Source organism: Ursus maritimus, unplaced genomic scaffold, assembly GCF_017311325.1.
Source record: "Ursus maritimus isolate PB19 unplaced genomic scaffold, ASM1731132v1 scaffold_2, whole genome shotgun sequence".
NCBI classification, from domain to species: Eukaryota; Metazoa; Chordata; class Mammalia; order Carnivora; family Ursidae; genus Ursus; species Ursus maritimus.
In genome coordinates, this window is record NW_024424452.1 from 91,763,530 (window position 1) to 91,775,772 (window position 12,243).

Here is a 12,243-nt window from a genome sequence, read left to right on the forward strand (position 1 = left end):
GAATTTAAAGTTGGTGAAAAATAAGAATATCAATCAGAAATCTGAAGAAAGAATATAATCATAATGAAAGTGAACAAACTGAGGCCTCAGACCCAGATTTTTATAACTTATAAAGCTATCTTGGCAATTATCTCAACAGGTAGTATCAACTCTAAAAAACAAACAAACAAAACACTGTAAATTCCCTCTGATCTAGGTTACTAGCTAGCATTTAGTAACTTTTTTCAATATCTTGTCATAAAATTCAGCCAATAAATGCCACAAAAGATGGAATTTATTTATTTTTTTATTTTTTTTTTTTTTACTCTAAATGTTACTTTATGTGCCATGGTCAGATGAAGAAAGTGTTACATAGAGAATCTGAAAATCCAAAGTTCTATTATTATTATTATTATTATTATTATTATTATTGATATGTTAGTCACCATACAGTACATCATTAGCTTTTGATGTACTGTTCCATGATTCATTGTTTGCGTATAACCCCCAGTGCTCCATGCAGATGGGTAATTGGGAGTTGACAGGCACCCCCACTCGGGATATCAGGCACATTGTTTTACCTAGAGTAAACTGGTTAAACAGAGTTCTGGGTCAGCCAGTCATCCTTGAGGGAGGGTTCCTTTCAACAGTGTCGACTTTACCCAGAGTGCTGAGAGGGAGAACGTACCCCCAAGTCACCCTGCTGGTGCCGCCTCTGTGCCTTGATGCACCTTGCCTCTATATCCTTATTCTTTTTTTTATAATGATTTTTTATTATATTATGTTAGTCACCATACAGTACATCCCCGGTTTTCGATGTAAGGCTCGATGATTCATTAGTTGTGTATAACACCCAGTGCACCATGCAATATGTGCCCTCCTTACTACCCATCACCAGTCTATCCCATTCCCCCACCCCCCTCCCCTCTGTAGCCCTCAGTTTGTTTCTCATAGTCCATAGTCTCTCATGTTTCATTCCCCCTTCTGATTACCCCCCCTTCTTTATCCCTTTCTTCCCCTACTGATCATTCTAGTTCTTATGTTCCATAGATGAGAGAAATCATATGATAGTTGTCTTTCTCTGCTTGACTTATTTCACTAAGCATTATCTCCTCCAGTGCCGTCCATGTTGTAGCAAATGTTGAGAACTCGTTCTTTCTGATTGCTGAGTAATATTCCATTGTATATATGGACCACAACTTCTTAATCCAGTCATCTGTTGCAGGGCAAAAAGATGGAATTTAAAGCAGTGATTCCTTCTGCCTAATTTCATAAATGTCCACTGTAAGCCTTACCTATCACCTATACATATATCTTGTAGAGCCTCTTGGTATAGAGAATTCTATCACCAAGTCACCTTCAAAATTAGTACCCTAAAGCAGTGCTTCCCATACTGTGTTGTATGGAATATTAATATTCTTTAAAATCCATGCTCTCAAAGGAAGGGCTTAATGACCAATTCGGTTTACCTTTGTTTAGAAACTTTTTTTTACAGCAGAATTTCTCAAGACTTTTAACATATTATCATGCATAGTAAATCTCCAAAAGGAAAATATGTAGTATCTGTCCAGTCAACTTTTATTTTTATCATATGTTATGTGCTATTATTTTATTTACTTAGTGCAACACCCACTAAAGTTAGAATACAGCTGGGAAATGCTACCAGTTTGTAGTCCATCTGCCCCTGTTAATGCCAACAGCAAATTCTGAATTTAGGAAAACAAATAAGGGCTTACAGTGAAGGTCACTATCTCTTACTATGCTAAGAAATTAAGTCCTCTACTTCATTTAATCACCACAACAATCCTGCCTGGTAGGATGAGATAACCAAGCCCTAGAGCATACAGTCACATACTAATACTACTCATTATTAATCAGGTACAGGCAAGACTGGATCTCAGAACTCCATGATTCCAAACAAAGTACTCCTTCCAGGACACAACTGAATCAACCCTCCTAAAGATTAAAATTCCAAGTATGCAAGTAATATTCCTGATGCCTGTTAGGTAAACCCATTTTGTCTTTTACAGAGAAATGTAAGTTGACCAAAAAATAGCAGCTGAAGAAATGCTTTGGCAGAAGAGAAGGAGCTAAGAAGAAAGGGGTCTGATTACAGGCTCTGGTACTAGCCATGGACTGCTTTTTTGCCAGTTCAATAATAAACCAAAGACAAAGCAACCTTAAAATGAGCCCTCTTTCCTATCTTTAAAACAAAGACCTGAGGGGGACACATGGGTGACTCAGTCAGTTAAGCTTCTGCCTTCAGCCCAGGCCAGGATCCCAGGGATAGAGTCTGGCTCCTTGCTCAGCAGGCAGCCTGCTTCTCCCTCAGCCTGCAGCTCTCCCTCCTTGTGAACTAGCTCGCTCGCTCTCTCTCTCTCTCTCTCTCCCCCCCTGACAAATAAATAAATAAACTCTTTAAAAAAAAAAAAAAAAAGACCCAAAGTTGGGGCTTGGACTAGCTCTAGCCCATTATAATCAACAGATCATAACATTCATTAGGTCCTCTAGATCCTTTTCAGAGCGCTAACTTATTTTATCTTCTTAATAAGTATTACCAACTTTCCTTAAAAGTCAAGTCTAAAATACTCATTTATCTAATTACCATCATAATTATGATTTGAAATCACCCTCTTAACTCAGACCCACACAAAAGAATTGTCTTCTTCATAAGATTGAAAGGTAACTCCTGGAAAACAGAACTACAGAAATCAGTCAAATCTATTATATTGCTTACAAAAAATGATCACAAAATTAGTCCCTTTAGAACCAAGTAGAAATGAGTTAAACATAAATTTTAAGAAGCTACTTTTATGAGTAACTTAGTACAGTCAAATCTGATCGCTGTTCAGCTACCAGTTTGGTAACAGAGCTAAGAGGATAAAGGGTTTACAAAAGCAACATTTTTTTTTTAAACTAAGTATCAAGATACAAATAATCAAACATAAAAAGGGGGGGCACATGCCCACTCTTCATCTCTCAAAGATACGACTCCCCAAATGTGGGATGGGAATAGTTGGATATACAAAAATGTAAGGCTGTACTGCACTTAACATTTCCCACTGTGGTGATTAGGTAAACCAAATGGCACATTCATCAATGCAATGCACACAATCCTGACTTTCAGGCATTTGACTTTCATAAAATCCATACTTTCCTATAAACATACTTACACCTTTAAACTGCATTTGATACACACACACACCCTCTGGCAAGAATAGTAAGTACCTCAAAGCGCCCAGCTCCCATAGGCAAGTGTCCTCTTACCAAACTCAACCTCCCTCCTCCCCCATCACCTGCATCTCAGTTCCTCTCTCCCTCTTTTCCCTGCAGAGCTGCAGGTGTCACTGGTTGGCAAGAATATTTGGGTTGGTTAATCACCCGCCACCCAGGTAGTCTGGACCCAAGAGACAGCACCTGCACAAACCATAATTAGACATTTTACAACATTGTTTAGTTCTCTGGAATGAAAGAACTTCCATAGAAGATAGATAAGTCAATAGGAAAAACTTAAGACATTCCACTTTCTAACAAGTTTTTATAAAAGTAATATGTTGAAAGGAATGATTACTTTCTACATCATTAAACTCCCAAAATCTAAAGAGAGAATAAAGAAACCATAACAGCAAGGTACCTTTGGATACTCAGTAAATGTTAAGTTGTATTTCCCACTTCAAAGTTACCAACTTTAATGGCACCACTCTAAGGTAAACTATTTTCCAATCTAATTTCAAGGAAAATCAAAATCATTACCCTTAAAAGTCTGTAGTTTTAACACAAAATCTTAATATCTGAGCATATAAACTGTCAATACACAAAATGAAAACAGGACTGGCTTACACTTTTTAAAACCTGCTTACTAGGGGCGCCTGGGTGGCTCAGTCAATTAAACATCCAACTCTTGATTTCAGCTCAGGTCATGTCTCAGGATCGTGAGATGGAGCCCCGCCTCGGGCTCCACTCTCAGTGCAGAATCCCCTTGAGATTCTCTTTCTCCCTCCCCCTCTGCCCCTCCCCCTGTTCACATTCTCTCAAAAGAAAGAAAGAGGGGCGCCTGGGTGGCACAGCGGTTAAGCGTCTGCCTTCGGCTCAGGGCATGATCCCAGCGTTGTGGGATCGAGCCCCACATCAGACTCCTCCGCTATGAGCCTGCTTCTTCCTCTCCCACTCCCCCTGCTTGTGTTCCCTCTCTCGCTGGCTGTCTCTATCTCTGTCGAATAAATAAATAAAATCTTTAAAAAAAAAAAAAAAAAAGAAAGAAACAAACAAACAAACAAACAAAGATCTTTAAAAAAAAACCTGCTTACTAACATTTTTCACATGAGATAGTTTTCTATTAAGCAGTATTAACAATCAAAAACAAAAGAAAGGTAGAATAAAGCAAGATGCTAGAAAAAACTGAACAACGTTAAGAGCCATGATTTTTCAAAATTTTTCATCATAAACACATTTTTCAACAAATTAATCTCCCTCCCTAACCCCATGACTACTCCATTTGCTGAAAAATATTTCCAGAGTAAGCCAACACCAACCATTTTTTCAAGAAACCTTCACGGAGTTACTGATAATTCTCACTGCTTTAACATTAGGCATTTGTAATAATGTAAGCAGGTAAGGGTTTAAAATTTAGCAGCTTTTTATTTCCTTACAGTGATTTAAATTATTACTTGAAATGTTTATGAATATGTATTACTTTCAAAATAAAAAGCTATCAAAACCAAAAATTAAATACGATGCATGCAGCATACAAAAACTCCACAGTGAATATCATATTTAGGAGAAAAAGACTGAATGCTTTCCTCTTACGATCAAGAACGAGGCAAGGATATTCACATTCACCACTCCTATCCAACACTGCACTGTAAGTCCTAGCCAGAACAATAAGGCAACAAAAAGAAATAAAAGATTATAGATTGGAAGGAAGAAATAAAACTATTCCCTTTGCCAAACATGTATTGTCTAGGTAGAAAAAAATGAAAATTCTACCTAAAACTAATAAGTAACCTTGGAAAGATCATAGGATATAAAGTCAACTCAAAAATAAACCCAAATGTCTTTATACTAGCAACAAAAAATTGAAAAAAAATATGAAAAAAATTTTTAAGGATTTTATTTATTTATTTGAGATGGAGAGATACAAAGAGAGAGAGCATAAGCAGAGGGAGAGAGAGAGAAGCAGACTCCCCGCTGAGCCAAAAGCCCCATGTAGGGCTGGATCCCAGGACACTGGGAGCCAAAGGCAGACACTTAACCAACTGAGCCACCCAGGTGCCCCAGAAAAAAATCAGATTTTAATAGTATTCAGGGTAGCTACAAATAGATGAAATACTGAGGAATATATATGTATATGTACCTATGTATCTAACAATAATGTCCAGAATCTATATACTGAAAATTATAAAACATTGAAGAAAAAAATCAAAGAACACCTAAGATAATGGCAAGACATACTGTGTGTTCATTTACAGATTTGCAGATTCAACAGAGTAAAGATGTCAATTCTCCCCAAAACTGACCCACAGATTTAATGGAATTCTAATCAAAATCCTATCAGGATTTCTTGTAGATATAGACGACCTGATTCTAAAATTGATATAGAAAAGCAAAGGAACTAGAATAGTCAAAACAATTTTGAAAAAAAATAAAGTTGGAGGAATTCTACCTAATTTTAAGGCTTAATATAAATATAAATCTACAATAATCAAGACAGTGTGGTATGGGGGCGCCTGGGTGGCGCAGTCCTTAAGCGTCTGCCTTTGGCTCAGGGCGTGATCCCGGCGTTCTGGGATCCAGCCCCACATCAGGCTCCTCTGCTGGGAGCCTGCTTCTTCCTCTCACACTCCCCCTGCTTGTGTTCCCTCTCTCGCTGGCTGTCTCTCTCTGTCAAATAAATAAAATCTTTAAAAAAAAAAAAAAAAAAAAGACAGTGTGGTATGAAACAAAATAGAGAATCCAGAAACAGATCCACACATATATTGCTGATTGATTTTTGGCAGAGATGCAAAAACAATTCAATTAAAAAAGGGCTAGTCTCTTAAATAAGGTGTTTTGTTGCAACTGAACATCCATATGCATGTTCTGCCTAAACCTCACACCTTATACAAAAATAAACTCAAAATGGATCACAGAGCTAAATGTTAAATGCAAAACACTAATCTTCTAGAATAAAACACTGGGGGAAAAAATTTGTGACCTGGGGTTAGTAAAGAATTTTTAGATCTAACAGTAAAAGCACACTTCACACAAGAAAATAAAAAGACAGACTTCACCAAAATTAAAACTTTTTGCTTTGTGAAAGACACTGTTAAGATAACGAAAAAATATGCTATATACTGGGAGAACATACATACAATCACATATCTGACAAAAAAACTTATATCCAGAACAAATACAGAATCTCAAAATTCAACAGTTAGAAAACAATCCAATAAAAAATGGGAAAAGACAATCTCAAAAGGTTAAATACTGGATGATTCTATTTATACAACATTCTCAGAAAGACAGTAGAGTGGTAAGAGAGCAGATCAGTGGTCTCCAAGGGGCTAAGAGGTGGGGAGAAGAGTATGTAAAAGGGATAGATAGCATGAGGGAGTGTTTGGGGTTGATGGAACTGTTCTGTTTTCCTGAAGATGATGGTGGATATTTGAATCTACTGTGTAAAAAACTCAGAGAATTATATAACAAGTCAATTTTACTATATATCGATTTAAAAAGGAACACGTAAAAAGAAAAATATTGCCTCTTTCAGCCTTCTCTCAAATCCCTGCTATCATCCAGCTCTGTGCTAGGCACCATGAACACAAAGTTAAAAAGGCAGTCTGCCCTCAAAGAAGGAAGCAAACAAGTACATTATGATAAAGGCTTTAATGGAGGAATATATAATACTCATGGAGTTCTGTACCTAAGAAGGGCTTCCTGGAAAACACAGGGCAGGAGCTGACACTTCAGATGAGCAGGGATACCAACACAAAAGAGAAGAGCATTCCTGACAGAGGAAACAGCATCTAAGGTAAAGGTCTAAGAGAAAAGTGTACTAACATACTTGAGAAACTACAAATAATTCCTTTCCCTAGCACAAGAAGGCCATACAAGAATACGGTCAGGAATTGAAAACAGGTTCCCTCCAAGCAACACAACAGTGTTCCAATTTGAAGCCTTGGTAATGGCAATTTTCAGACTCAAATCAAGCTAAGTATTTCTTCCATTCAATCCCTGCTCCCCATTATCACAGTCACTGTATTCTCCGTGTACCCATCACTTTTGCCTAACTACAGTAAGGCCCTGTGGGGACACACAGGCACCCCCATACATCCACCCACAGCACCTAATGAAATGTGTTTTATATAGGTATTCAAAAGCACAGCACTGGGATAAAAGCACTGCGACTGGGGCCAGTCTGTGTTCAAATCTAGACTCCACCATTGGCTAGCCGTGTGACCCTGGGCAAGTTACTTAAACTCTCTGTGCCTCAATTTCCTCATTGATGATGTGAGAATAATAATAGCACCTACCCATTGGGCTGCTGTAGAAAATGTGCTAATTTATATAAAGTGATTAGAACAGTGCTTGACTCAAATAAGCACCACATTAAGTGTTTGCTATATAAAATGTGGACATGTATTCTCACAGTTTGAAAAAACACCCAAATTGCTTTAAATATGCACAAGACGTGCATACTTGAATACGTGCATACTTGCATACACACACACTACTTAAAGAGCTAAATAAATGGAAGACATACGTTCATGGATCAAAAGATTCAATATTGCTAAGATATCAATGTTGCTAAGATATCTTCTTCTGTAGAAGCTGATCTGTATTCTCAATGTAATGCCAATCAAAATTTGGGTAGGTATGTCTGTAGAATTTGTCAAACTGATTCTAAACTTTATACAAAAATGCAAACAATCTAGAACAGTCAAAAAACAATTCTCAGAAAGAGAACCTAATTTCAAGATGTTAATACAAAGCCACAGTAAATAAGGTGGCGTGTCATCAAGAAAAATGAAAGCAAATGTCTATACAAAGACTTCTATACAAATGTTCATGATAATTATATTCGTAATAGCCAAAAATCAGAAACAACCCAAACACTCATCAACAGAATGGATTAACTGTAGTATCACCATACAATGAAATACTGGTCAGCAATAAAAGAGAATAAAAACACACAACAACATAGATGAATCTCAAGTAATCATGCTGAGTTAAGTAGCCAGACCAAAAAACAAAGTGCATACTATACGATTCCATTTATATCAAATTCTAGAAAATACAACCTAATCTATAGCGACAGAAAACTGACCTGTGGTTGCCTAGGGACAGGGGGTAGGGAGGGGGAACTGAATGCAAAGGAGCATGAGGGAACTTCTGCAGTGAGGACTATGGCAGTGGTTACACAACTATACACATTTGTCACAACTCAAGAAACTGTACACTTAAAATTGATGAGCTTGGTTGTACATAAAGTATGCCTCAATATAAACAAAATACAGTCATAAGGCAACACTGCCATTTAAAAATTAAAGCATACCTTTTGCTTTCCCTATTCATGGAAAGAACACACGCAAGGATTACCATTCACTTAATGTTGTTGAGAAATCCATATTACAATAAGACTTTTGTAAACGTAGCATGATGACACAACCAAAAACATGGCTAATGGCTCTTTTATATCTGTGCCCTCTTTAAAAAATCAATGGAAATCTACAATTTTCCAATTCTTAACAGAAATACTTACTCTAGATAAAAATTCATAAACAACACAGAATTTAACTAGGAAGTCTGTCAGCAAGCCTATAACTGGCCATAAATTATCCAAGCCTGCTAGGTTCCAGAGAACTGAAAAACAAAATAACAAGGAGTTTTTAAAAGATGAGAGAGCTCTTGTGCTACCTAAAGTTTAACAACAGTACTTCCCATGATTCTAATTCTATTTCTGCATAAAGAACGCTATAAGGGTAAAGAATATAGAGACTATTTCTTAAGGCTAGAAGTAAATTAGTAGTAGGAAATATTGAGAAGACATGCCTAATCTTTATCTCATGAAGTTCTCTCAGGGGAGCACTACTTAACTTGATTAATTCTCCTGAGGAAAGATGTTTTTCTCCTTAAGTTTCAAAAAATAATAAATATTTTACTTGTTTTATAATATTAAGCACAGTTATTTTTTAAAAGTATACTTCCATGTTGACCCTCAAGCCTTAAAATTTAAAAAAAAAAAAACAACTCCGTAACAGAAACAAAAAATGAGGAAATAGCCATTTACAAGGAGAAAAAAGACAGTGTAAGCAATTACCCAGTTCAAATAACCACAGCAATATGTAGCATGCATATTATATAGATTTGGTTACTTCTAAGGCAATGTGCTACTTCGTGTTCTAATTTACATTGCCGTAAGTTAACTGTTGTCATAAAAATTAGTTCATAGCTTAAGAAAAGATATTTGAGATGTAAATTAGGTAAACCTTTCCTCCTATGAAGTAAGACTACAAGTAATAATCATACTCAGCGTTTCCTATTCAAGATCCACACACACGCATACCTTCAGGCCTTTATGGGCTCTATTCCTCCCATTCATCCTTCTACGTATGATGCCCTCTCCTTTGATCCCACCTGTCTGGATTCTTGCCATCTTTCACCATCAATCTTAATTGGTCCATGTTCCCTGATCCCGTGAGCCAGAGCTATCTGTCTTCTGAAATCCCATAGCTCTTTTCTGTAGTCTCTTACAACATTCAACATTTTCCATCTTGTACTACACTTCTTTAAGCCCCGTTAACTCTCTTCTGTGAGCGTCCTTGGAAGAAAGGTACATGGTTTCTTCAACCTTGTATTCCCCTTAGCACTTAGGGCCTGGAACTAAACATTTATTGGGTGTGCTGCCTAGAATGGGAAGGAAAACATTCAATAATATTTTTTTCAACACTTGTGCCATGCATTGCCATAGGTGATATAAAAGGAAACAAATACCAATGATAGAGACCTACTGTAAATCTACTAAGGGACACAGACATGTCAACAGATTAATACAATGTAATTGTTGTGTTATCATAAGGGATGAATAGGGTGCTGTGAAGGGAACACTATGTATGTTGAAAACAGTTCTAATTCCATAAAAAATGTTAGTTAGGAAACTAAGTCTAGATTTTGAAGGGCCCAATAACTAGAAAGGTTTCAAGAGTGATATAATAAGGGTCCCTTAATTTTAATCTGAAAAAATTTCTTAATATGAAACTAACACTCCCACCTACATAGCCACCTTACTTGCATTGCAGGGGGAGTAACAAACTTCATTCAATTCTCAGTTCAATCCTCTGAGATAACCAGGCCTGGTCTTATCTTTAAACAAATTTGCTCCTCCCATCTTCTCACATTTGTCTGAATTGTGGGCCATTTTCATAAGCCATGTACCACTTTCATGCCCCAAACTCTGTTTATCTAAATACACCTAACCTTTATGGTTCTTCTCAAATCCTACCTACTGAGCTCTCCAACACACAGGATTCCATCCTCCAAATGCTATGTTGCACTATTACTACTATCTGTACCTCTCTTTTTTAACAACTAATGACAATGATGAAATTAATTCTTTTTATATAACTTGGAGTTAAGCAGAACTTGTTTCAAATCCCAAATGTGCACCTGCTTATGATATAAAGTTGGTCAACTTATGAAACTTCCTTGAACCTCAATTTCTTCATCATTAAAATTAGGATTCAGTTGGGTAATATGTACAACATGCTTAATATACACACATACTCATACATACATACATTACAAACATTCAGACTTACTTTTGTTATTCTTTTCCAAGAATAGAAATGCAAACTCTCTTTAAAACTCAAGACAAAAGCAATAAAACATGAACAAAGTGGGTACTAAAATTGGTTAGTTGATGTAAAGGAGCCTCACACCTTTTAAATATGCCCTCAAAACAACTCACACAACACACTCCCAGTAGAAGTTCTCCTATGTCTCCTACTACTGCAAATCATGAAAATCTCAGGCAAAAAGACAGACACAGAGGGCCTCGGCTGGTGATCCTAACAGTGACATCCTTCTCAAGAGTCTGCCTCACTACAGACCTGACACTGTATAAAAGGTCAAGGGAAGAAATATCTTTTATTACATAAATCAAATTATACATAAATTAGTTTTCCAATCTACACTATCCTGGAGAAGCAAGCAAAACCACTTCTGCTGATTTCAGCCTCAGAAGAGAAAGTACTATTGGGATAGGGTCTGAGTCATCAACTTAAAAACCATCAACGCCTGCCCCACCCTGGAATGAAGGCACTACCGCGACTTCTATAGCATCCAACACTCAGCCCCTACCCCAATCTTCCAGAAGTCCCCACCTCCGACGCCTGTCCAGGCACTGGGCGCACCCAGACCCACCCCAGGCTCTGACCCAGGGTCGGGTACCCCCACACCAGGGTCCAACCCTAGTCCCTCACGCCCCCAACTCAGGATTCTACGCCTGCCCTACATCCTCACTCACCCGGGCGGTGACCTTATACACCGTGTAGCCCCTTGGATGTCGCTGGGGCTCGGTGACAGTGTAGAAACGGGCCAGATCGGCACCCCGCTCCCGGGGAGAGGTCATCCTCCCGCCGCCTCTGCCGCCGCCACCGGCCGGGAACCATCAGGGCAACCCGGCGCCGCCGCGGTCCGGGCTCCCCAAACAGCGGCGAAGCGGCGAGGGGGCGGTGGCTCCGCGGCGGCCCTTCGCCGCGCAGCTCTGCTTCCGGCGCGGCAGAGAAGCTTCCGGGTCAGGTTCCAGCGCCCTGGGGGAGGGGAGACTCCACGCTAAAAGCTGAGCCCCATTCCGGCGTGGGCCTGGCAAGTGGACAAGATCAAGTGGTCGCACCGCCACTTTCGTCACTGCGGAAGCTGAGACTGCTCCACCAAGTCTCTGTGCACTAGCTCCGACACCTAGATGTTGTGAGCGCTGTTAGAGCCAGGGCACGCCGGTGAGACCTTGGTGCTCCACACCCTCGCGCGGCTGGTGTACAAACTTACGTGGAGTCGTAAAGGGATGGAGGGATAGCCCAGCCTAGCATCTTCTCTCCTTCCTGACTCACGGCCTATCATTTCAAATACCCAGGGCAAGAACTCTGGCATACATAACCATTCCTTCCTTCTCAGACAAACTCCGTCCACCTGTGCGCCTGTCTTTCAACCTCCACAGCAGCCCTCAACCCTATATCAATCTTAAAATTCATCCCCTCGGATTCTAAAAGTTGGAACCTGCGTCTAACT

General features: G+C 38.8%; 1 protein-coding gene across 3 annotated transcripts in view; it reads right to left on the bottom strand.

Annotated features, from left to right (window-relative positions):
• The window catches only part of RPS6KC1 (ribosomal protein S6 kinase C1), a 179,233-nt gene extending 167,490 nt beyond the window's left edge, over positions 1 to 11,743 (bottom strand). For 2 of the 3 annotated variants that reach the window (XM_040636338.1, XM_040636337.1), the window contains exon 1: positions 11,483 to 11,743. In XM_040636338.1, the coding sequence (XP_040492272.1) occupies positions 11,483 to 11,587 (105 nt within the window). In that variant the 5' untranslated portion in view covers positions 11,588 to 11,743. The remainder of the gene's footprint in view (positions 1 to 11,482) is intronic. The other variant, XM_040636339.1, reaches the window with a different exon arrangement.
• Between the last annotated feature and the right edge of the window lie 500 nt (positions 11,744 to 12,243).